The sequence below is a fragment of the Dicentrarchus labrax genome, unplaced genomic scaffold (assembly GCF_905237075.1).
Source record: "Dicentrarchus labrax unplaced genomic scaffold, dlabrax2021, whole genome shotgun sequence".
In the NCBI taxonomy this organism is placed as follows: Eukaryota; Metazoa; Chordata; class Actinopteri; family Moronidae; genus Dicentrarchus; species Dicentrarchus labrax.
The window spans coordinates 8583025-8595758 of record NW_026136724.1 but is presented as its reverse complement, the minus strand read 5'-3'; the positions used below and the strand labels follow the sequence as shown (position 1 = coordinate 8595758).

General features: G+C 41.2%; 1 protein-coding gene across 2 annotated transcripts in view; it reads right to left on the bottom strand.

Moving 5' to 3' along the window:
- The window catches only part of tbc1d22a (TBC1 domain family, member 22a), a 112444-nt gene that overhangs the window by 83899 nt on the left and 15811 nt on the right, over positions 1–12734 (bottom strand). For both annotated transcript variants that reach the window (XM_051391882.1, XM_051391881.1), the window contains exon 6: positions 5830–5900. In XM_051391882.1, the coding sequence (XP_051247842.1) occupies positions 5830–5900 (71 nt within the window). The remainder of the gene's footprint in view (positions 1–5829; positions 5901–12734) is intronic.

Below are 12734 nucleotides of genomic sequence, written 5' to 3'. Positions count from 1 at the left end.
CCGCAACAGGCCAGCTACAAAACAGTGGGCTCCGGTGTTATGTGCACTCTGCCAAATGAGAGAGAGGAGAGCATGGGTGTGTTGAAGGTTAATGGATAGCTGAGTGGAGGTCAATCACACTGCAGCTGCATTACAGCTCGATAGGACAGGACACAAGTACACACAATAAGGGGGAGTTTCAGACTATAAAGAGGAACACAAAGTGTCTCAAACACTAAACTGTAAAATTATTTTATGACTACTAATGATAGGATGTTACTAAGGCTATAAACTGTACAAAATATTTTATAATTTTTTTACATTAATATATCTGTCTGGCGTAAGGCTGGCGGAGATGATTAGATTTGTAGTGTGTCCATGTGCAGCTGATCTCACACACTACCAGACCCATCAGACTCATATTTTTTGTGCACATTAAAAACCTCCTGCAGTTGCGAGGATTCATAATGTTTGAAAAATCACAAAAAATTTGACTGCTTTGTTTTTCTACCAACTGCTGATTCCTTACTCCTTTTAACTGGGCTGGTAGCGACTGCAAGTGATCAACAACTGCTCGGCTAAAAACAAGGCTTACCTAGTCCGTGGCAGGCCACATTTTGTCGTGGCTTAAAAACTGACATCCATTGAAACGTTAATCTTAAACCGTAGCATCTGTAGATTAATTCCCTACCTGATATGTTGTGAGCCACTAAAGCTAGACACGATACAATAAATAAATTCCACCAAGCCCACCCAGTTGTGGGGGCTGGAGCAAAATGTATGTCAATTGGCGCTGCTCTATTTTGCCGCAATGTAACTTCACAACAGAACTGACTGCAACTTGCTTAATTCTGCACTGATTTTCATGATTTTGTTAAAAACATGAGAGACAGAACATGATGCTGGTTACTTGTTGGAATTAAATTCAGTCATAGGGCACCAATGCCCAAAAAAAAAGCTTTTGTGAGTTTCTCCAAAAATGTAGATTTTTTTGTTATACGATTACAAAGTTTCCTGGTTGCTTGTAATGTTCTAAATACATAATTCAATAAAGTAAAAATACAGTTTAAATTGTGACATTTGGACTTATTGTTTCCTTGTAAAGTTTATAAAGCTAGCCGAACCCAGGATGCTCGATTACAACTTCATTACAATATTGTGCATCTTAAAGAAAACTGAGACTAAAAAACTGAGAAGAACTGGTGAGAAGGAAAAGAATCCAGACAGCACAAGGCTTTCTTTTGAGAAAATAGAGAATTAAAATAACTGAGGATATCTCACTGTAAAGTGCATTAAGTGCCCAAGATCTAAGTATACTTATGCTTAAACCTGAGTGACTAATTTTCGTTTCATTTGTGGTCTGCTGGTTAAAAGGGGTGAGTGGAGATGTTAAAAAAGAGAGAAATGGAAGGCTGAAAGTGAAGCATAAATGCGTGATGGCTCTGCATGACCTGCCAGTGGTACAAAATGTGGCAGCACAGCACTTCCTCCTACCTCTGTTAATCAGTCTACATAAACCTCATCTCTTCATTCTTCCTTGCATCAATCTACCCCTTGTGATCCTTCCATCTTTCTAATGGATCCTCCACTTCAGTAAGCTCTCTGTAAAAAAAAAAAAAAAAAAAAAAAAAAGGGGGCAAATATGCTTGGGGAATCCATTTGGGGAATTTAAATAAAATGTTTTTTTTCTTTAGTAAGTCTTCTGACAATCTAAATTGATTTCTGCTTAGCAGGCACACATTATCCTGGATGCAGGCTAGAAACAAACTCTCCCACTACAGGCACAGCAAAAGTTGGGCAAACACAACTTAACTTCTTTTTAAAATGCTCTTGCCGCTGTGTCTCCACGTGTCCATTTCTTTACCCTTACATCTGGCGAGTTTCGCAACATGATTCGAATTTGAACATCCACATGAGAATCAATTTCCAACCGTGACTCACCGCCTCTCAACTAGAAGTATTAAAACTTTGTGGAGATAAAATGAAGCATCACTCTGCTACTGCGCAACTTATTTCTTACCTCCAATTTATTCAGAAACTTTTCCCGGGCTGTGGTTTTCCGAACTAAATTACCAATAACCGCCAAGTAAGAGGCACGTTTGTCAATCAGGAAGACCTTGTGTTGATCTGAGTAGTTTCAACTTTTGCCGGACCATACTGAGTGCATTGGTCTGGCAAGGAATAGTTTTCCATTATGCTGATAAGGTAACTGCTATTGACAATACAGTTAAAAAATAAATAAAAGGAAAACTTGCAAAACCCATTCATCACCAGGGCTTCAGTTAGTCATATCCCTGTATCATCATATCAGATCATTACAGTTCAGATCCCTCAACACCTCAGTTACTGACTGAGTTACCAAAACAGTTGAGGAGGAATTGAAACGGAGTTTGGGACTTATCAGAAGAATAAGGTTTTTGATTTCTGGAAGTAGGCTATGGTGTTTACATGCGCAGCAGATAACTGGGAACTTAAGGCTTAGGTGTCATGAACTTAACATTTCCTAAATAAATAAATAAATAAATAAATAAATAAATCACTCACTCAGTAAGCCTGTGGTATAATCCAGGAACTGATACTGTGCAATAAGCAGTGGGCAGTGCTGCTTTTCACTCATCTTCACTGTTGAGGATGACCCCATCCTTTATCGTAGGTCAAATGCAGAGATTTCCCCCGCATATATACATACCAAAGATTATACACAGACAAAGGCGCCCGCTTTCAATTTCTGGTCCTGGATCTGTTAACAAAAAGCAATTTGCTCAAGTCTTACAAATCAATATTGAGAGGTGATTGTGGACCTGCACTCCTCATGAACTACAGCAGGAGAGCACAAACCGAAAAGGAACAAAAAGTTCCAGCCGAAGGTGTGAGTATTGTGCTGTGTCGTGTGAAAAAGGCTCATTGTTATTTACTCTGAGGCGATATAATTATGTGTACTGTCGTAAGGTAACAGTTTAACATCATAATGTCTAAATCTGTCCCCGCCGCCACTGCTTCTTGATACATCTCATATAACCCTTTAGCCTTATCAATATTTCCACAGCCAGTTAGTTTTCTCCTCTCCCACTACTTCACATTTAACAGCCACACACCATTAGCAAATGTACATATTGCCACAGGCTGACGTTCTTCCACAACGAAGAAAAGCCATTTAATTTCTCTTTTTTTTCCTTCAGGCTCGGACACAAAGTGCTCTTTTAAAAAAAATGAAATAAGAAGGTATTATTTCTGAAATAATAAGAAGTTCAACCGGATGTGTTTCTTAGGCCGGGGGCAACCTGTGGAGCCTCTTGCTCGAATATTAAAAAGGAGGTAGAGAGAGTTATCCAGTAAGGCTAAAAAGACTGGTTTCCTTCTCTCTCTTTTTTTGCCTACTTTTTAATTTCCACACTGGCTAATAACAGTGGAGACAGTTATGGACGATTTCTGTGATGTGGTGGTAAATGGGGGCCGTCGGGGGAGCATTACTGAGCTCTAACCTCATTGGGAAAACTTGTTTCTCGTCTTTGTCAGGTAAAGAAGAGCGTGGCTCAAGCATGCCTGCTGGAGGGGAGAGGAAAATCAAATAAGTTGGTGCACGCTGGTGAGCAGGAGAAGGGCACAAGGGACACCACTGGAGTGAAGTTTTATTAGGTGCCTCTGCCAAGTTTATGGAATACAGCGTGGGCTGTGAGTCTGAATGTGTGTGTGTGTGTGTGTGCGTGCGTGCGTCTCAGACGAAGAATAGATTTTTTTCCGAGCCTGATCCCTCCTATCTATTTCGCCACTGGATCATACCACAGACAGGACAGAGAAGGCAGTCAAGTGTTATGACACTTCAGATGATATGAGTGCTTTTGACACTGTGCCCACTTTTCGCTTTAATACAAACCTTGGATTTAACCCCCGGGATAATTCACGCTGCACGAGGCTCTGAGATCTAGAAATCCATTGAAAGCCCTGCACGGTGGGGCTGCGACAAGGATATGGATCTTAAGTTTTTTCCTAGTCAGAACACCCCTGACATATTTATCAAAGTCATCTGGACATGTGTGTCCTCAATGAAGATATGAGTTGTGTTCCATTATACCGCATTCAAACTTGTTAAAATCATGTCCAATCTGCCCATGTCCTTAAAAGAGAGAAACAAGAAATAAAATTACTTGGCTTGTGGTGACCATGTCGGAAAGTTTAGCACCGGCTGGGGTTTTAACAAAACAGACATAAAGTTGCAAATGAAATAAAAAGACTGTCCCCTGAACTGAGAAATAAACTAGCTCTTTAGGAGCTTCAGGGCTTCAATGATTTGTGGCTTCATAGTGTTAAGAAGGGTAAGGGTGACACCGAAGCTACGTGTTTAACAGTAGAAATAAAGACAACTGTTTATTGGATGGACAACGGACAAGGAGATTACTGCAGGAGGGGCTTGAGGCGTTTCTGTAATTGAACTTAGCTGAACCTAAAGATTGCAAGCATGGGGAAACAGCTAGCCTAACTCTCTTCAAATTCACTTCCTATTCCAGGGTCATTTATTACATCTGTCCCAGGTCCAGAGCTCTTCTAAGCAGACACTGTGGGGTCCGTCTTTAGAACCCGTGGGTCGAACGCACATATTTGTTCAATTGTCTCAATTGTTTTTAGGGGTAGGTCCGAAATAGAAAGAAAAAAAATGCTACATATCCTAAAAATAAAATAAATACCAGAACGTATTTGTCCTTCACATGTTCTGAATTCATTAATATTCTGCAGGCCGGATGGGAAGCTTTGGTGGGCTGAACGTGGCCCACGGGCCGCCAGTTGTCAATCCCTGCTTTAGGGTAACCTGCTGCGTAACAAAGGAGGAAGAACTTGTAAAAGACGAATCAGTCTTCTATTTCTCTCTCATTGTTTTTAATGCTATCCCACAACCTCCTTCAAGCAGTCCAACCATCATTTATACAGAACACAGGGCAGCTGTGCTTTGCAACTACAATATTCACTGTATACGTACTGTTTATGAACGTATAGGTATACACATGTGCACACACAATTTAGACCCACACATGCATGAACACATAATGTATATACTCACAAACACAGGAAGACACACAGGAGCAACACAAACAGGAACAAATCATTAATGGGGTGTTATCTATGGTACATTAGCTAAAACACCCAGACACAAACACGTATACACACATACACAAGCAGCTTAAGTGCCGAGGTGCCCCTCCCGTCCCCCGTGCCCGGCTGCCCACACTGCAGTCAGTGCTTTGCAACTTCATACGGCGTTATGAGCCCACACTTCAAGTAGAGTACCAAACAAAGCAGCCGTTAATGGTTAAAGCGACCAGTTGGTAACCTCCCACTACCAAAAAACACAAACAGGCGTGAGCACACACATACGCACACACCTTTAATGACATCTTTTCTGCGGCACATTAACTATTGTGCAGTAATTAATGGGAGAGTCACAGCGTTCAAAAAGCCAGTCTTCTCTCAGCAGACTAGGAGCCGTACACCACAACAATAGCTTAATGAGTAAACACACAGAGCGTCTCATGAATAAATTATTTGTGCCTCGCAATTCATTTTCTCTATTGAAGTATGAAAAAAAAAAAAGGAGCAAGACTGTTACCAGTCTTCATAAATCAAAAAAGGGAGGGGGTTGCGCGTTGAACATGACAGCAACTTTTTGTGCGAGTGTGTGTGCATCCGTATTATTTGTGTGATTATATCTGTGTGTGCATTTGATGAATCTGTGTTCTCACTTGTGGCTTTATGTATGAGGTTACATAGGTGTTTCACTTTAAGTGTGTTGGCATGTAAGTGTTCATCCTGTATATGTACAGCATGTGTGTGAGTGTGTATTCTGTGGGAGGAACTTACCGAAAGAAGCTTCCACGTGATTGGTCGGACCTGTCGTGGGATTCCAGACCAGCTGAGTTTCCGTAGCTCCTCTGTAAAACGACAAAAATACAAACAAAGTTCATTTTAGATTGACCACTGAAACAGACACAGATACATCCATATGGGTATATAAAAATAATAGCATGCGGTACAAAAAGTGTCAAAGATGTTTGAGGTCATTTAGATACATAGCTTATCTACCAGAGAGCAATGACAGGTCTGTCTTTTAACCACAACACATCTGCAATTCATGTGTTGCTAACAATTATCGTATTACAAAATTTACCAAATTTATCAAAATTGTTTGTTTTGTGTTTATATTGAAAAATCAATGTTGGCTAATAGATTTTTTTGAACTCTCAGATACTGATAATCACACGCTCTGGTAAAAGTATACATATTCTGATATTACCAACTGATATTCTGTAGTGTATATTATATCAAAACTTCATTGCGTGAAATTCAAATTATCCCAATAAAAATAATTTTTCAAACCACATTGGATTAGCAAGCCATTCTTGGACATCGTTTAATCAATCAATCAATCAATCAACCAACCAGCCAACCAACCATGTCCTTATAGTCCAAACTTCCCTTCCTGTCTCTCTCTTTTCCTCCACTGAAATTATCTGATGGGTTAGAAGTGGATTATTAACTACACTCTCCCCCGGCCCGGTTGGGAGAGCCGGGAGGCTATAATATAAAATAAACCTGATGGAAAGGTGCAAATTGAACTTTTAAATTGGCGGAGAGTAGTTCCCTTTGGGTCCATGAAGACCCAGAAAATATGGCTTAATGTTAGGTGCTACACATTACATCCAGCCCATATCCCACTGTCTTTAAACGCACGCACACACACACACACAGACAGACACACAGACAGACACACACACAGACACACACACACACACACACACACACACACACACACAGACACACACGCACCACAAACACACACACACACACAACACCGACACACAGACACACACACACACACACACACACACACACACACACACACACACACACACACACACACACACAATAAGAGGATGGGTGGGTGAAGGGATCAACAGTGACTCAAGAGAAAAATGTTTTGTCTTGTAGTATTTGGCAATTCAGTCTTCTCTTCCATCCTATTTTTAGTCAATGAATCATAATATCTAGACTGCAATAAAGGTGTGGGATATAATTATATAATTGTTCCTAGAGGGAAGTGAAATCACTGAGTGACCTTGTCTGCCAGAACCAGGCAACTTAGGATATTCAAGATATATGACTGTGCATTTTTTCAGCAGTATTTCTCAAGAAGCAGGAGTTTACTGGATGAGCTCTCGCTAACATTAACTCATCCATTATTCACTGATAGGTCTCCCTCTGCCCGGGCCCTGCAACACTACAAACCCCCCTATTAGCATTCAACGAGACGAGTTGCCACATCCAACCTGGACAAACATAAAACGCAATGGAAATCTCTTCACTTGTAATTGCACTGCCACTGTTTTACCTGCATTCCAAGAGCGAAGGGAAAGGGGGAAATTGATTTCCGTGCAAATGAAATGGCACTGCCTTAACATACTTTTCTGAGTTAAAAAAGAAACAAATGTACCTAATGAATAAGCCAAATTCTTCCTCGACTCTTATTCAAGGCACTGGCTGGAAATTGATAAGTCCTTCGCACTGAGTGAACAATATTGATTAGCACTGCCAAATGACTCTGCCTTGACTGTTCCTCAAGGCAAATGCAAATACAGAGTCAGTGACAGATAGCAGAATAGGAAATAGCAATCAGCTAAACAGCAATGGGCTAAGTCCATTGGCTAAATTGAGTGAAACGCATTAGAGCTTGTTCAGCTTATGGGAGCAGCTATTTATTCACTACAGTTCCTGTGCATCTCCCACTTAAAATTTCTCTCTTACCTTGTCCCCAGTGACTTTAATTATATAGAAATTCAATACAGTGATCTAGTGCACAGCATGGCTCTGTTGGTGTGGAAAGAGTCAAAGCCCCACAGTATGGGAAGGTTTCGATTAGCCCAAGGTTACCTGTGCAGCAGCAAGTTGCATTAAAACAGACATGACATAGACCATAAAGGTTGCAAAGCAAAGGGTGCTGCAGGTTTTCAACATATTCTGTGCCTCTTTCCTTTTTTCCTATCACTCTCCTCAGAACTACAACAAGTGGAAGGCAGTGTATCAAAGTGTGTGGATATAGCTACCAAATAATCGGGTGTACAGACATCGGAAAGGCATAGTTAGCACTGTGCTTGCAATGCACATGCTAATATTCAGGCAGGCAATTAAAGGGGAACTTTTACAAGTCAAAGTCTGTTTACAGGTCTTGAGGAGTACTACTGAATATGTGAAAAAAGTTCTACAAAAAGGTTTTTGTGGCTCTAGAGGGAGCCGTGTGAAGTCTGATAAATTTCCTCAAGTGATGTCAATTGAGTCAGTTGGGGTTGAAGACTATAAGTTTAAAAAATATATAAAAAAATCTGTAATCATGTAATACCTTATGTAACTCACATAGTGTAATATAATATTGATGCCAGCGCTGGAAAAAGCTTGATTGGCACTGTCTCTGCACTAATATCGCTGCCAGTCTTAGTCCCAGCGTGGTTCATTAGGGTGCATCCTGTTTTGCGTGCTCATAAGGACTGCTTCAGCAGCTGTGGCCAGTGATTACCACAACTGCATATCAGAGCGCACGTGTACACATGTTTAAAATTTGCATCAAGTTTCGCAGCTAACCACAGCAATATAGCTGAATGACCTTTTAACATCTTTGAATCTCTGCAGTCAGTATCTGTGTGTTTATGTTCGTATGTCTGAATGCACCATTAGGTTTTCTCGCAATGACGTTTTAAATAAGTGGGGGAGAGTCGCAGTGAAATTATGTAGAAGCCATTTACAACAAAGTCCAAGTCTTTAAGGGTGAAATCGTTATCCCATGTGCACCTCTACATTCATTATGCTCCCAACAGCTAGTCAAGGGTGTCTCTCTTGCTTTGCACCCTTTGAACCTTCATTTGCACTGTCAGACAAAGAAATTAGTCCATGAATCTTGTGGACTCGGGCTTAATTAAACTATGTTATATTTCCCCCACCTGGCATTAATCTCACCATAGGGGGTTATAGGGAGGAGGGGTGAAGGGACATGAGGCACAAGTTAGCTAATGGTCTTTACATCCTGATGCTGCAGTGATCTCCAGAAAGCCCCGTCCCCTCTGGTCAAACACTTCGCATTGCAGAGAAGGCTTGTGGAAGAAAGCACGCGTGCACTGAAGAGGCATCTATTCTGGTGTTTCTGTGTGGGTATGTGTAAGTGTGTGGCAAGGGCAAGGGGCAAATATTTACTTGGCACCATGTGGCCGGCAGAACAAGCAGATGTGCCCGTTAGACCCATACATCACATACAGAAAACCGCAGACACAGCCCCTACTCCTTGCCTTCCAAACACTCTCCAGCAGAGAGCCGGACCACTGCAGAATCCAAATCACAGTTACCCCCAACGTGAGCCCAGATGACTTATAGAGCCACAGCTTGACTGTCGGAGTACTGATGCACTGCAGTGTTACAGAACATGAACAATGATAAATTCTACTACTATATTTTTTTCATAATATTCCTACAGTTTCACACATTTTAATTAGTCCTAGGCTAAAACGCTGCTTTGATAAAAGATCTGCATAAGGAAATATGTAATCCATAATCCATCTGTGGAATAGACTCTGTGGTAATGCTTTATTCTAATGCAAATACACTCTTATTGGAAATGTGTCTGCTATATAGCTGTACATACTCGGCCCCAATTCCTGAGAAACAGAACTCCATTTCACACAGTGGTCAGAGACAGAGAGGGGGACATGAGCATAGTTGACGTACAGGCTAAATTGCAGATGTCGTTTCATTAGTGTGAGGCTAGCTCATCTCTCAGAAAACATATCTGACTCTCTAGGGCATGTCTTGTGCATTATGAATGAGACAGCCAAGCCCCAGCTCCACTGGAATAAATTAAAGGCATTTCTTGACATTTTGAAAATTAATCTGTTGTTTTTGCTCAGCAGGCACTTGTCACAATGTGGGCGAAAAAGTTTCTGCAACTGTCCCAGAGGCGACGAGGGACTAGCTGTCCCCGTCAGTTTCCAGTGAACAAAGTTAACAATGCAAACAAGACATTTTTAGCTGACAAATTTGTCACTCCCCTCTATACATAGTAATCCGTACAACTAAAAAAAAAACATTACATGAAATGGTGAAGACATTGCTTTAACAGCTTTCTACAGGGGAAGAAAAATGCAGCGGAAACTCATTAAAGTGAAAACTCAATTTACAGTCTATTCACCCCACAGGCAATCGTTTCAAAGTATACATTCAAGCGGGGGCACCGAAAAACAGAAATCCTCTTTTTGGTACCAATAAAATATCACATTATTATAAACATGCTTTGGAATTAGTGTGATCATTATTGTGGGTGTTTATCATGCTAGCAGGCACAGACCTCAGAGAACTGGTCTGGAGAGGCTGTCTCCACCCTGGAGGGAGCTGTATTCCTCACTGGCATAAAGAAACACCTGTAACATCAGCAATGTGCAACTCAAGGGCAACTGCTGCTAGTCTTTCCTCTGTGTGTCTACTGTATTCCATTATGCATGAACTTACAGGGGTGCACTTTGTCTTGGCTGGAGTTAAGCTGGGGACCACAGGGGGTGATTAGGACACCATGTACCTTCTGTTGAACACCCACAACAGCTGCTCTGATGTGGGACCCTCGGAGGTAATGAATGCTCAATGACTCTTGAAACATTCAGAGGGCAAAATATAACTAAATATCATGTTTGTATGACATTAAAACTCATTTAACAAGCAAAGATAAGCAAAAGTATTATATAATGGCAGCTTGACAGTTTCAAGGCGAGGGAAGGTCATAACAAATAAACACAATGTGGACTTTCCCGGTGCAGTCACTCAAGTACCTTTGTCGACAGCAGCTCCAGCTGGGGTTGGGTGTCTTGTTAATGGCCACCTCAACTGTACTGTACTGTACTTGCTGAGGGAGGAGAGAATGTGTCTTATTCACCTCTCTGGCCCAGATTCTCCCAGCCTGCATGGGGATCTGAACCACTTACATGTGGGTCACATTAACATTTCTTAAACATTTTGACTACATAAAATATTTCCAAAGGCAAGGGCAGGGTCCAAAATTAACACCCCCCAAGCACCGCATGTCGGTAAATTTTGGGTTTGGTGGAAAAAGAAAAAAGTGTGACCTGGCAGGAGGCAGGTAAATCATTTGGAATCACAGCGTAAGGCCAGGTTTACATTGCTGTGTTTTTTATGTGTACCGGTTGAGACTAAAGTGACCCTCACTGTCCACCATACATATCGTGACGTTGGAAAAATCCCATCAAAGCAACTAAGCAAGAAAAAAAAAATCAATTCTGAGTCAATTCTATAGGTGAATCAAATGTCTACAGCTAGTTCAGTTTGTGATAATAACAGAAGAGTGAACAGTGCATACATCTTTTTCCCTATAGATAAATCTCCCTATTATTTTCTCAAAGAATCAATTGTTTTATCTATAAAATGTCAGAAAATGAGGAAAATGTCCATTATAATATCTTCAAAGCCTTATGTGATGTATCCATTTGCGTGTTTTATTCAACCGACAGTCCAAACACTAAAATATTCCATTTACTATCATATATGACAAAGAAAGGCATCAAATCCTTAAGTTACAGAAGCTGGAGTCAGCGAATGTGTCGGTTGAAAAATAAAAAATAAAAGAATTGATTATCAAAATAGTTGCTGCTTAGTTTTGCATCAGTTGATTAACTGTATAATTGTTGCAGCTCTGTTATAGCTATGAACAAAACCAAGTCATGATGATGTAAGTACCCTCACTGCCTCAATGGCATTAATGTCATTTATTATGGGAGCTGCAGTTCTTTTAATTCTGACAAATTAATCATTCCTGAACTTAAAAACATGAAGGTTTCAACTTCTAACCACAAAGGGGGTAGTGGGTGTCGATTTGAAAAGCAAACCCCAAGAAAATATTAAATTTTTACAAGAAACACCATTAAAAATGGTAGCACAACAGGGAAAAGAGGGCATGACGTCAGAGTTTAGGCTCTCGTTGGGACTCCATGTAAGGATTCATTAATCTAAACTTGATTATACACAACAGTCAAGTGTAAGTGCCACCACTAGAATCATGCACACTTTCACAAAAGGACTGTTTGTTTCCTGAGTGGACCGAAACAACGGAGCCCTGACAGCTTAACTGGCCGAGTGAGGGCTCTTACTATGAGCGACCAAGCATGCTGTGTTAGGAGGGAAAAAAAATCAAATGGAGTAAGTATGAGAGTGTGTGTGTAGGTGTGATTGTAAGTGTGTACCTGCACTTCTTCCATGTCTGCCTGTCTACCTGCCTGTCAGTCAGTCTACCTGCCTGTGTGCATGGTTCTGTATGAAGGCCAGTAAGAAGAATAGAAGACAGCGAGAAGCAAAGAAGCGCTGTCAGTCAGTGCTGGCTGAGCAGGGAGCTGATGGGAGCAGGAGGGAGGACGCTTGGCGGGCCGGAGCCATGCACTATTCAGGCATCATTCAGACGGAGCGCGACCACTGGGGCAAAACACCAGAAGGTTCTGGGCAACACACACACACACACGTGAATACCACACACACCTGCCAAAAATGGGGTTTGTACTCTGCAGCAGGGGCTACATCAACAAATCCAAAATCAAGACTGCGGCAAAAAAAGGTTTAGACTGAAGCAGCACAACAATCAGTAAGTTTTGAGGAGTTGCTTAAAACAGTCCAAGGATTCATCAAATCTGAGTGATTGGGGAAGAGTATTCAACAATGTTGGGGATGAAACA